The sequence below is a fragment of the Staurois parvus genome, unplaced genomic scaffold, assembly GCF_062004578.1.
Source record: "Staurois parvus isolate SC_StPar_1 unplaced genomic scaffold, SC_StPar_1.0 ptg001630l, whole genome shotgun sequence".
Classification (NCBI taxonomy): Eukaryota; Metazoa; Chordata; class Amphibia; order Anura; family Ranidae; genus Staurois; species Staurois parvus.
This window is the reverse complement of record NW_028319426.1, coordinates 93,320-106,893: the sequence shown is the minus strand read 5'-3', so window position 1 is coordinate 106,893 and position 13,574 is coordinate 93,320. Positions and strand designations below refer to the sequence as shown.

Below are 13,574 nucleotides of genomic sequence, written 5' to 3'. Positions count from 1 at the left end.
TCATGCTTTGGGGCTGTTTTGCTTCTGCAGGTACAGGGAAGCTTCAGCGTGTGCAAGGTACCATGAATTCTCTTCAGTACCAGGAGATATTGGATGGAAACGTGATGCAGTCCGTCACACACCTGAGGCTTGGGAGACGTTGGACCTTTCAACAGGACAATGATCCCAAGCATACCTCCAAGTCCACTAGAGCATGGTTGCAGAGGAAAGGCTGGAACATTTTGGAGTGGCCATCGCAGTCACCAGACTTAAATCCGATTGAGAACCTCTGGTGGGACTTAAAGAAAGCAGTTGCAGTGCGCAAGCCTAAGAATGTGACTGAACTGGAGGCCTTTGCCCATGAAGAATGGGCGAAGATACCCGTAGATCGCTGCAAGACACTTGTGTCAAGCTATGCTTCACGTTTAAAAGCTGTTATAACTGTAAAAGGATGCTGTACTAAGTACTAAGATTGAATGTCACTTGGGGGTTGAATAAAACTGATAATGCTGTGAGCACAGAAAAGACATTTGTGGTTATTTCATTATAACTGTTATGTTATATTTGTCTGACCTACAAGTGCCTCTTTAATGTAAATGTAAGCAAGATGACTGAATGATCAAAAGCAATGTCAAACTGGCCAAAACACTCAATTTCAGTGGGGGTTGAATAATTTTGGACACAACTGTATATATAAATATAATTTTTTTTATATATAATTTTTATATATATATATATAAATATAAAAATATAATTTTTTTAATTATATATATAATTTTTTTTATTTTATATATATATATATATATATATATATATATATAAACATTTATTTTATTTATATATATATATATATATATATAATAAAAAAATTATATATATAATAAAAAAAATTATATTTTTATATTTATATATATATATATAAAAATTATATATAAAAAAAATTATATTTATATATATATATGTGTGTGTGTGTGATTTTGCGCACCGTGTCGCCCCGTATCCGTATTTCTGCTATAGGTATGTGATTGGATGTTAGCAGCTCCTCCACATATATATTTTTTATCATAGGTAGAAGCGCAGGAGGTTCTCACCATTATTTCTGATAAAGAGCAACGGGGAAGCAGTGAAACGCAAAACGTTGCGTTTTTGGTTCAATAGACTTCAATGGAGACGCTGCAGGAATGCATGTAGTGCGTTTTTTATGCGTTTTTTTTATGCGTTTTGCATTTTAATCTGCCCAGCAACAAGTTGGGAAACAAAAGCGCATAACTGTTTAAAAACACATCAAAAAGCAGCGCAGAAACGGATCAAACGCAAACTGCGTAGGTGTGACCCCGAGCCGGCGGGAAGACTCTGCTTTGTGTACATTGTATTATTATTATTTGTATCTCATTTAGTTACATTGTTACGTTGTTACATAGTTAGTCTGGCTGAAAAAAGACAAAAGTCCATCCGGTTCAACCAATGAAAACCCCAATATTAGCGCACATGCAGCGCGCTGCGTTCTTTCATTTCATTGTCGTATTTCTGTAGTTGCTGAATTTCGCGGTCGCGGTCGTTGGCTTCCATGGCGCGGAGCCTTTTAGTCATTGCTATCCGTTTTTTACAATCCCAAGTTTTCAGCCAAAATCTTCAGATCGGACAAGGAATCCTCCTGTCTGCGTCCCGCCTGTCAGTAATCTGCAGAATTCTGCACATGTGTGTATAGCCGTGTAAATGGCGGCAACTTGTCCCATGACTTTATTACATGAGATACAATCGGCTCTTGCGCTCTGGAGCCGGTCAGATAAAAGTCGGGAACGGTTTTCGGAATCTACAGTCCTTCTGCGATTAATCCGGCGACAGAAGTCCGTCCAGACCGGTAATGAAGTATCCGACGTTACATAATTTCGGCCATTCTCCCTTCACAGGCAATGGTTGAGCGGCGACGGCCAGCAGAAACTGTTGGGTCGGCCGTCTCGGTGTGACGCGGTTAGAGTGTCCGCCATCTTGAAATGGTTGGCGGTGATGAAATGAGGCGGCACCGCGAAGTTGACCAAACCGTAGGAAGGTTGTAAGGAACAATGGAGGGTTTCCCGGGAGGGGAGAACGTTCCCAGAGGCGGGGAGTCCGTACAACATCTGGGCCGGGGGGGAGAAGGTCTGGACGCACGGGCCCTTGGCGTTTTCCAGTTTGCTGGATTTGGAGATGCCGAAGGCCGATAAGAACGGGACGTCCAGCACTAATGGCGAGAGGAGCGGCCCTGCCGGACAGGCCTGTTTATCCTGGCTGGGGAAGAGGACGGACCGCGGCCTCAGGACGCTGGTGGGACAGATCCGGTAGCACAGCGGGAGGTTTATATTGTGCAAATAGTTCTCCGAATACGGAATGCCGAGATTGCCGGCGGGAAGGTGGAAGGTGGGGGGTGAGGAGGATGGAGAGAGGAGAGGAGATGGCGCTCCGCCGCTGGAGGGGATCGGAGATGAGCCGCCTGCAGAGGACAGAATAACAATTATCATCATCATATTCTGCATCTTATCCTGGGTGATGGAAGAGACTAAATATACAATATATACTTCTCTACAGCGCCTGGCTCCTCCCCAACGCTGAGAACAGCGCCGCATTCACGGCTGCAGTCTGTATTTCCGGTTAATCAAGAAACATAATTCATATTTACACCATGTTTTCAGCATCCGTCACATGTGATGGATGTTGTTCTACAGAGGCAAGCAGGGGATCAGCAGAGCTGGGGGATACTACTGAGTGGGGGATCAGCAGAGCTGGGGGTTACTACTGAGTGGGGGATTAGCAGAGCTGGGGGTTACTACTGAGTGGGGGATTAGCAGAGCTGGGGGATACTACTGAGTGGGGGATGAGCAGAGCTGGGGGATACTACTGAGTGGGAGATCAGCAGAGCTGGGGGTTACTACTGAGTGGGGGATTAGCAGAGCTAAGGGTTACTGCAGAGCAGGGGATCAGCAGAGCTGGGGGTTACTACTGAGTGGGGGATCAGCAAAGCTGAGGGTTACTACTGAGTGGGGGATCAGCAAAGCTGGGGGTTACTACTGAGTGGGGGATCAGCAGAGCTGGGGGTTACTGCAGAGCAGGGGATCATCAGAGCTGGGGGTTACTACTAAGCAGGGGGATCAGCAGAGCTGGGGATCACTGCTGATCTGAGGGTCAGCAGACTTGGAAGTTATTAGTGAGTGAGGAATCAGCAGAACTGGGGGTTACTAGTGAGTGGGGGATCAGAAGAGCTGGGGGTTACTACTGAGTGAGGAATCAGCAGAGCTGGGGGTTACTACTGAGTGAGGAATCAGCAGAGCTGGGGGTTACTAGTGAGTGGGGGATCAGAAGAGCTGGGAATTACTACTGAGAGGGGGATCAGCAGAGCTGGGAATTACTACTGAGAGGGGGATCAGCAGAGCTGGGGGTTACTACTAAGCAGGGGGATCAGCAGAGCTGGGAATTACTACTGAGAGGGGGATCAGCAGAGCTGGGGGTTACTACTGAGAGGGGGATCAGCAGAGCTGGGGGTTACTACTAAGCAGGGGGATCAGCAGAGCTGGGGGTCACTGTTGATCTGAGGGTCAGCAGACTTGGGGGTTATTAGTGAGTGGGGGATCAGCAGAGCTGGGGGTTACTACTGAGTGGGGGATCATCAGAGCTGGGGGTTACTAGTGAGTGGGGGATCATCAGAGCTGGCGGTTACTACTGAGTGGGGGATCATCAGAGCTGGGGGTTACTACTGAGTGGGGGATCATCAGAGCTGGCGGTTACTACTGAGTGGGGGATCAGCAGAGCTGGGGGTTACTACTAAGCAGGGGGATCAGCAGAGCTGGGGATCACTGCTGATCTGAGGGTCAGCAGACTTGGGGGTTACTACTGAGTGGGGGATCAGCAGAGCTGGGGGTTACTACTGAGTAGGGGATGAGGCGTCAGAATGACGATTATTTCCCCCATTTTCTATCTCTTCTCTCCCTCCCTGTGATTGGCCAACCCCCCCGTGATGATGTCATCACCTCGCTATGACCCGGTAGACCCCTCTTACCCGCCGTCTCTGTCAATGCCTTGAAGTCTATGGCCAGCGCCGGTCTCCAGGGGTAACTCTCCAGCAGGCCGTCCAGCACTCCTCTGTAACACATGAACAGCGTCAGCGTCCTGCACCCCTCACCGGGAAACCACAAGAGCTGACACTCACCTGTTCCTCCCGGGGTCTCTGAAGCCTTTGGCGAACGGATTCCGGTCTATCTTCAGCTTTGTTATCTGAGGAGGAAAACGGTGCAAATAAGAGGGAGGAAATTCTGCCGCGACCGCAGAGGCTGCCGCTTGTCACCGCGGCAACAGGACTGTTCCAGCACGCTGGGCATTTTTCTGGCGGTTGATTGAATAGTTTGGGGTTTTTTTGCCGCATTATTTACCCGACAAAAAGATTTGCGATTCTGTTCAGCCGGTCTTGCGATTCATCCCCGCCGCAAAGCACGGCCGGCACCCCTGCAGCAGCTACACCAAGACCGCACCCACCGATGGTGCTGGGGATGACAGGAAGCTGATACGAGGACAGATCCGGGGACTCGCACTAGCTGCCCGTTTTGTGTTTGTGGTGTTTTTACCTCTCCCCGTCCGGTTTGACGATTCCCGATTTAGGCGGGTCTGAGGAATGCTGGCACAGAACGGGGGCTCACCTGCTGGTTCTGATAGGCCGTCACCGTGGTGAACTCCGTCTCCTTGAACGAGAAGGTTTTGACCCCTTCGGCCGGCAGGGACTGGATCTGCGACAAGTCGAACCGGCAGTCCTGGACGATGAGATGGACCCGCGGCTTGTATTTGTGCATCGACTGCAGAATGATCTACAAACCAAGCAGACATTCCCGTCACTCCCACCCCAGGAGGGAAATCAGGACTTAATAGGGGAAAAAAACATTTTGGGTTTCCGAGTAATTGGGGTGCCGCAGCCTTGCAGAGCCGGGGACCTGGGTGCAAGATCCGCATGGAGTATGTACCCCACTCCTCGCACACGGCGCACCATTCCCCAGGGCAGGGAGTCCTGCAACAAGACGGCGTCTGAAGAGAAAGAGAAGAGAGGAGAGAAAAGAGAAGAGGAGGAGAGAGGAGAGAGAGGAGTGAAGAGGAGGAGAGAGGAGAGAGAGGAGTGAAGAGGAGGAGAGAGGAGAGGAGAGTGAAGAGAGGAGAGAAAGGGGTGAAGAGGAGGAGAGAGGAGAGAGAGGAGTGAAGAGGAGGAGAGAGGAGAGAGAGGAGTGAAGAGGAGGAGAGAGAAGAGAGAGGAGTGAAGAGGAGGAGAGAGGAGAGGAGAGTGAAGAGAGGAGAGAAAAGAGAGAAGAAGAGAAAAGAGATGAGAGAGGAGAGAGAGGAGAGAAGAGAAGAGATGATAGAGGAGAGAGGCAAGAGAAGAGAAAAGAGAAGAGGAGAGGAAGAGAGGAGAGAAAAGAGAGAAGAAGAGAAAAGAGATGAGAGAGGAGAGAAGAGAGGAGAGAGAAGAGGAGGAGAGAGAGGAGAGCAGAGAGAAGAGAGGAGAGAGAAGAAGAGAAAAGAGATGAGAGAGGAGAGAGAAGAGAGGAGGACAGAGGAGAGAGAGGATAGAGAAGAGAGGAGGAGAGAGGAGAGAGAGGAAAGAGGGGAGAGAAGAGAGGAGAGGATAGAGAAGAGAGGAGAGAGAAGAGAAGAGGAGGAGAGAGAAGAGAGAAGAGGAGGAGAGAGAAGAGGAGGAGAGAGGAGGGGAGAGTGGAGAGGAGAGAGAAGAGAGGAGGGAGAGGAAAGAGAAGAGAGAAGAGAGGATAGAAAAGAGAGAAGAGGAGGAGAGAGGGGAGAGAGGAGAGCAGAGAGAAGAGAGGAGAGAGAAGAGAGGAGAGAGAAGAGAGGAGAGAGGAGAGAGGAGAGAGAGGATAGAGAAGAGAGGAGGAGAGAGGAGAGAGAGGAAAGAGGAGAGAGAAGAGAGGATAGAAAAGAGAGAAGAGGAGGAGAGAGGAGAGGAGAGAAGAGAAGAGGAGAGAGGATAGAGAAGAGGAGGAGAGGATAGAAAAGAGAGGAGAGAGAAGAAAGAGGAGAGAGAGGAGAAAAGAAGAAATCTGGTGAAATATCCGTTGTTGGAGAAGCTGCACATTTATTTTCCCTGAGATACGGATCTGCGACTCTGAATGGGACGTTTCTGCGCACTGAGCCTCCCTTCATTCCGCCGACAATTCCGCGTTTTATTCCGAGCGTCCTAAATCAACACAACGGCCGCATTGGCTGCTGCGCCGCTCAGAAGGTGTAATTGAGTTAGACGGCGAGTTCCGGCCGCCCGGCTTCTGTTACAATGCAGAAAATGTATTTATGGGGCATTGTGCGGATGGCGGGAAAACACGGCGCGACTACATGGCGGTGCAGGAGGGCGACCAATCGTGTGCCGGGAAGATCCTGTTTCCTCCCACGATTGGGTAAACACAGCACCTCCTTACTTGCCATCAGTCCCCTGACACTTAGCCACCGGTCACTCCGCTGCGATTTCAGGTGCGATTTGGGAATTGAAATCGCATCTAATGAATGTGAATGTCGGCGTCTTAACTCATGCGATTTGCAGCGGCGCAATTTCTAAAGTAGTTCTTGCGTGACTTTTTCTGCAGTTCGCTGCGATTTCACAGACATAGACTACAGTAGAAATCATACAATGCAATAGAAAACGCAACAAATTGTTGGGAAATCTTCAAATCACAAACAAAACGTGTGATTTTAAATCGCATCCAGTGTGACCCGAGCCTTAGTCACCGGTCACTCCGCTGCGATTTCAGGGGCAATTTATGACTTTATTGCGACTTGTGAAGGTTTTCAACAATGTCTCGCAATTTGCGGTGCGATTTCCATTCTATTCTATGTTTGTGAAATCGCAACAAAACTGCAGAAAAAGTCACGCAAGAACTACTTTAAAAATTGCGCCGCAGCAAATCGCACGTGTTAGGACGCCGACCTTCACATTCATTGGATGCAATTTCAGATGCGATTTCAATTCCAAAATTGCTCCTGAAATTTCACACTGAGGAGTTTTTGAAGCGTTTTTTAGTTACAAAAAGCATCTGAAAAGCTCAAGAAAAATGCTTCCCGGTGTGTCTATGTATGTTTTCACACTGCGGTGCTGCGCTTCCATTGTGGTGTAAAAACTCCCGCTTGCAGCTTCTTTGGAGCATTTTTATTCAGTTAAAAAGAAAATGAACCAAAAACGCCTTTTCCTATTGAAATCAGTGGAAAACGTCTGAAAAAAGCCCCCAAAACTCCTCTTCCTAATGAAATCAGTGGAAAACGTCTGAAAAAGCCCCCAAAATGCCTCTTCCTATTGAAATCAGTGGAAAACGTCTGAAAAAGCCCCCAAAATGCCTCTTCCTATTGAAATCAGTCGAAAACGTCTGAAAAAGCCCCCAAAATGCCTCTTCCTATTGAAATCAGTCGAAAACGTCTGAAAAAGCCCCCAAAATGCCTCTTCCTAATGAAATCAGTGGAAAACGTCTGAAAAAGCCCCCAAAATGCCTCTTCCTATTGAAATCAGTGGAAAACGTCTGAAAAAGCCCCCAAAATGCCTCTTCCTATTGAAATCAGTGGAAAACGTCTGAAAAAGCCCCCAAAATGCCTCTTCCTAATGAAATCAGTGGAAAACGTCTGAAAAAAGCCCCCAAAACTCCTCTTCCTAATGAAATCAGTGGAAAACGTCTGAAAAAGCCCCCAAAACGCCTCTTCCTATTGAAATCAGTGGAAAACGTCTGAAAAAGCCCCCAAAACGCCTCTTCCTAATGAAATCAGTGGAAAACGTCTGAAAAAAGCCCCCAAAACTCCTCTTCCTAATGAAATCAGTGGAAAACGTCTGAAAAAGCCCCCAAAATGCCTCTTCCTATTGAAATCAGTCGAAAACGTCTGAAAAAAGCCCCCAAAACTCCTCTTCCTATTGAAATCAGTGGAAAACGTCTGAAAAAGCCCCCAAAACGCCTCTTCCTAATGAAATCAGTGGAAAACGTCTGAAAAAGCCCCCAAAACGCCTCTTCCTATTGAAATCAGTGGAAAACGTCTGAAAAAGCCCCCAAAACGCCTCTTCCTATTGAAATCAGTCGAAAACGTCTGAAAAAAGCCCCCAAAACTCCTCTTCCTAATGAAATCAGTGGAAAACGTCTGAAAAAAGCCCCCAAAACTCCTCTTCCTAATGAAATCAGTGGAAAACGTCTTAAAAAAGCCCCCAAAACTCCTCTTGCTAATGAAATCAGTGGAAAACGTCTGAAAAAGCCCCCAAAACGCCTCTTCCTATTGAAATCAGTGGAAAACGTCTGAAAAAAGCCCCCAAAACTCCTCTTCCTATTGAAATCAGTCGAAAACGTCTTAAAAAAGCCCCCAAAACTCCTCTTGCTAATGAAATCAGTGGAAAACGTCTGAAAAAAGCCCCCAAAACTCCTCTTCCTAATGAAATCAGTGGAAAACGTCTTAAAAAAGCCCCCAAAACTCCTCTTGCTAATGAAATCAGTGGAAAACGTCTGAAAAAGCCCCCAAAACGCCTCTTCCTATTGAAATCAGTGGAAAACGTCTGAAAAAAGCCCCCAAAACTCCTCTTCCTATTGAAATCAGTCGAAAACGTCTTAAAAAAGCCCCCAAAACTCCTCTTGCTAATGAAATCAGTGGAAAACGTCTGAAAAAGCCCCCAAAATGCCTCTTCCTATTGAAATCAGTCGAAAACGTCTGAAAAAAGCCCCCAAAACTCCTCTTCCTATTGAAATCAGTGGAAAACGTCTGAAAAAGCCCCCAAAACGCCTCTTCCTATTGAAATCAGTCGAAAACGTCTGAAAAAAGCCCCCAAAACTCCTCTTCCTAATGAAATCAGTGGAAAACGTCTGAAAAAGCCCCCAAAATGCCTCTTCCTATTGAAATCAGTGGAAAACGTCTGAAAAAAGCCCCCAAAACGCATCTTCCTATTGAAATCAGTAGAAAACGCCTGAAAAACGCCTCTGAGAAGCATTTTTGGTGCAGTTTTTAAGTCACGTGCTCAGAAAGCGCAGCAAAAGCGCTGTAAAAACACATATGCCTTTGCATTTTGTTGTGTTTTTGCGGCAGATCAGCGTGAACGTAGCCACACATTGACCCCGGGTTCACACTATGCAGCGCGGGACTCCGCACGTAATGCGCACAAGAATCGCACCGCTTTCCCGTGCGCATTACAGGCAAATGTCTGTGCGGTGCGACATGAGACTATGAGACATACACTAAAATCGCATCACATCTGCACCAAGGCGCAGGAAACTTTATTAAATCCACACCTGAACCGCATCGCATGGGTGTGATGGGATATCTGGCCGAGCGCATTGCGTTTTGCGATGTTTTGGGGCGTCGTTCATTTATCATTGACACCTTCACCTGGTCGCATGAATGCGATGAGATTTAAATGCAGTGCGGGAAATACACGGGATTTGCAGCATTTCCAGCACCACATCAGCGTGAACCCGGGCTTAACCATTTCATTGAATGTAACAAAAGGAGAGGAGAAGAGAAGAAAAGAGGAGAGAGAAGAGGAGAGGAAAGGAGAGTAGAGAAGAAAAGAAAAGAGGAGAGAGAAGAGAGGAGAGAGAAGGGAGAGGAAAAGAGAGAAGATAAAAGAGAAGAGAAACGGAGAGGAGAGAAGAAAAGAGAAGAGGAGAGGAGATGAGAGAGAAGAAAGAAGAGAGAACAGAGGAAAGAGGAGAGAAGCGAAGAGGAGAGAAGAGAGGAGAAAGAAGAGAGAAGAGAAGAGAGGAGAGAAGAGGAGAAAAGAGGAGAAGAGAGAAGAGGAGAGGTGAGGAGATGAGAGGAGAGAAGAGGAGAGGAGAAGGAGAGAAGAGAGGCGGAGAGGGGAGAGAAGAGAGGCGGAGAGGAGAGAGGAGAGAAGGGAAGAAGAGAAAATAGAGAAGACAGGAGAGAGGAGAGAAGAGAGGAGGGGAGAAAAGAAGAGAGAAGAAAAGAGAAGAGGAGAGGAGAAGAGAAGAGAAGAAAAGAGGAGAGAGGAGAGGAGAGAGAAGAGAGGAGAGAGAAGAGAGATGAGAGAAGAGGAGGGGAGAGAGAAGAGAGGAGAGGAGAAGAGAAGAAAAGAGAAGAGAGGAGAGAGAAGAAGAGAGGAGAGAGAAGAGAGATGAGAGGAGAGAGAATAGGAGAGAAGAGAAAAGAGAGGAGAGAGAAGAGAAGAGGAGAAGAGAGGTGGAGAGGAGAGATGAAAGAAGAGGAAAAGAGAGAAGAAGAGAGGAGAGAGAAGATAAAAGAGAAGAGAAACGGAGAGGAGAGAAGAAAAGAGAAGAGGAGAGGAGATGAGAGAGAAAAGAGGAGAGAGAAGAGAGGAGAGAGAAGAAAGAAGAGAGGACAGAGAAGAGAGGAGAGAAGCGAAGAGGAGAGAAGAGGGGAGAAAGAAGAGAGAAGAGGAGAGAAGAGAGGAGAGGAGAGAAGAGGAGAAAAGAGAAGAGAAGTGGAGAGGAGAGGAGAAGAGAAGAGAAGAAAAGAGGAGAGAAGAGAGGATAGAGAAGAGAGATGAGAGGAGAGAAGAGGAGAGAAGAGAGAAGAGGAGAGAAGAGAGGAGAGGAGAGAAAAGAGGAGAAGAGAGGAGAGAGTAGAGGAGAGAAGAGAAGAGATTAGGAGAGGCAAGGAGATGAGAGGAGAGAAAAGAAAGAGGAGAGGAGAAGGAGAGAGGAGAGAAGAGAGGCGAAGAGGAGAGAGGAGAGAAGAGTAGAGCAGAGGATAAGGGAGAAGAAGAGAGGAGAGGAGGAGAGAGGAGAGGAGAGAAAGGAACAGAATAGAATAGAAAAAAATATAACAGCAAGATTTTGAATAGCAGAACCAGCAATTCTGCACAATTTGGATCAATTCGATATTTCAAAGGAACATTTCTCGGGGAGAGGGATATGGAACTCCAAGGATGGAGAGGAGGATATTTCTGGGATATAATGGGGGAGGGGGGTGACGCTCGGGGGGGGGTTACCCTGGGGGGGGTGGCCCTCGGGGGGTGACCCTGGGGGGGGGGTGACCCTAGGGGGGGTGGCAATGACCCTGGGGGTGGCAATGACCCTGGGGGGGTGACCCTGGGGGGGGTGGCGAAGACCCTGGGGAGGGGTGGCGATGACCCTGGGGGGGTGACCCTGGGGGGGGTGGCGATGACCCTGGGGGGGGTGGCGATGACCCTGGGGGGGGAGTGACCCTCGGGGAGTGACCCGGGGGGGTAGCAATGACCCTGGGGGGGGGTGACCCTGGGGGGGGAGTGACCCTCGGGGGGTGACCCTAGGGGGGGTGGCGATGACCCTGGGGGGGGGTGACCCTGGGGGAGGTGGCAATGACCCTGGGGGGGGTGACCCTGGGGGGGCCCTCTTACTGGGATGAGAAGACGGAATGGCGCACACCTACATGTCCTTTGTCGTCCATCTCGTTGTTGGTCAGCTTGACGCGGTCGAAGCTGATGATTTGCCTCATCCAGGTCTCCCCGGAGCAGGGCGAGTCGGGGTGTATGTAGAGTCGGGGGGTGATGCAGGAGTGGTCAGTGTTCCCGGCAACCATCCACTGCGAGCTGTGATAGACGTACCTGCCGAGATCAGGGAATACTCACATTAATACCCCATGGGGGGGGGGCACAGCCTGCCTACAGGGGGGAGGGAGATACAGGGGCTCAGTCTGTCTATGTGAGGGAAGGGTGAGAGGGGTACAGCCTGTCTATACAGGGGGCTACAAGGGCTACCCTACCTATATGGGGTCACATGATCGCATCCTTCCTATAGGGGGTGACAGGGTCTCATCCTTCCTATATGGGGGTGACAGGTCTCATCCTTCCTATATGGGGGTGACAGGGTCTCATCCTTCCTATATGGGGTGACAGGGTCTCATCCTTCCTATAGGGGGTGACAGGTCTCATCCTTCCTATATGGGGGTGACAGAATCTCATCCTTCCTATATGGGGGTGACAGGGTCTCATACTTCCTATAGGGGGTGACAGGGTCTCATCCTTCCTATAGGGGGTGACAGGTCTCATCCTTCCTATAGGGGGTGACAGGGTCTCATCCTTCCTATATGGGGGTGACAGGGTCTCATCCTTCCTATATGGGGTGACAGGGTCTCATCCTTCCTATATGGGGTGACAGGGTCTCATCCTTCCTATAGGGGGGTGACAGGGTCTCATCCTTCCTATATGGGGGTGACAGGTCTCATCCTTCCTATATGGGGGTGACAGGTCTCATCCTTCCTATATGGGGTGACAGGTCTCATCCTTCCTATATGGGGGTGACAGGTCTCATCCTTCCTATATGGGGTGACAGGTCTCATCCTTCCTATATGGGGTGACAGGTCTCATCCTTCCTATATGGGGTGACAGGGTCTCATCCTTCCTATATGGGGTGACAGGTTCTCATCCTACCTACATGCAGGAGGGTGGCTACAGGGACTGCCTGTATGGGGGAAGGGTGAGAGGGGTACAGCTGCCTACATGGGGGTTACAGGGACTCGTCCTGCCTGTATGGGGGGTGGGGGGTGACAGGGGTTCAGGATGGAGTGCCTATGGGTGGAGCTACAGAGGGATTAAGCTACCTGTATAGTGGGGTGATAGGGGCTCAGCCTGCCTATATAGTGGGGTGATAGGGGCTCCGCCTGCCTATATAGTGGGGTGATAGGACCTCAGCCTGCCTATATAGTGGGGTGATAGGGGCTCCGCCTGCCTATATAGTGGGGTGATAGGACCTCAGCCTGCCTATATAGTGGGGTGATAGGGGCTCAGCCTGCCTATATAGTGGGGTGATAGGACCTCAGCCTGCCTATATAGTGGGGTGATAGGGGCTCAGCCTGTCTATATAGTGGGGTGATAGGGGCTCAGCCTGTCTATATAGTGGGGTGATAGGGGCTCAGCATGCCTATATAGTGGGGTGATAGGACCTCAGCCTGCCTTTATAGTGGGGTGATAGGGGCTCAGCCTGACTATATAGTGGGGTGATAGGGGCTTCGCCTGCCTATATAGTGGGGTGATAGGACCTCAGCCTGCCTTTATAGTGGGGTGATAGGGGCTCAGGATGCCCATTAGGGGGTGATAGGGGCTCAGCCTGTCTATATAGTGGGGTGATAGGGGCTCAGTCTGCCTATATAGTGGGGTGATAGGGGCTCAGCCTGCCTATATAGTGGGGTGATAGGGGCTCAGCCTGACTATATAGTGGGGTGATAGGGGCTCAGCCTGACTATATAGTGGGGTGATAGGGGCTCAGCCTGTCTATATAGTGGGGTGATAGGGCCTCAGCCTGACTATATAGTGGGGTGATAGGGGCTCAGCCTGCCAATATAGTGGGGTGATAGTAGCTCAGCCTGGCTATATAGTGGGGTGATAGGGGCTCAGCCTGCCTATATAGTGGGGTGATAGGGGCTCAGTCTGCCTATATAGTGGGGTGATAGGGGCTCAGTCTGCCTATATAGTGAGGTGATAGGGGCTCAGCCTGTCTATATAGTGGGGTGATAGGGGCTCAGTCTGCCTATATAGTGGGGTGATAGGGGCTCAGTCTGCCTATATAGTGGGGTGATAGGGGCTCAGCCTGGCTATATAGTGGGGTGATAGGGGCTCAGCATGCCCATTAGGGGGTGATAGGGGCTCAGTCTGCCTATATAGT

At 49.3% G+C, this 13,574-nt stretch overlaps 1 protein-coding gene across 1 annotated transcript in view; it reads right to left on the bottom strand.

Annotated features, from left to right (window-relative positions):
- Positions 1-1,336: 1,336 nt before the first annotated feature.
- Positions 1,337-13,574, bottom strand: part of TBX22 (T-box transcription factor 22) — a 35,979-nt gene continuing 23,741 nt past the window's right edge. Inside the window, exons 4-8 of the mRNA XM_089663122.1 lie at positions 11,344-11,518; positions 4,644-4,808; positions 4,160-4,224; positions 4,010-4,092; positions 1,337-2,449 (exon numbers count right to left, since the gene is read on the bottom strand). Of these exons, the coding sequence (XP_089519248.1) occupies positions 1,884-2,449; positions 4,010-4,092; positions 4,160-4,224; positions 4,644-4,808; positions 11,344-11,518 (1,054 nt within the window). The 3' untranslated portion in view covers positions 1,337-1,883. The remainder of the gene's footprint in view (positions 2,450-4,009; positions 4,093-4,159; positions 4,225-4,643; positions 4,809-11,343; positions 11,519-13,574) is intronic.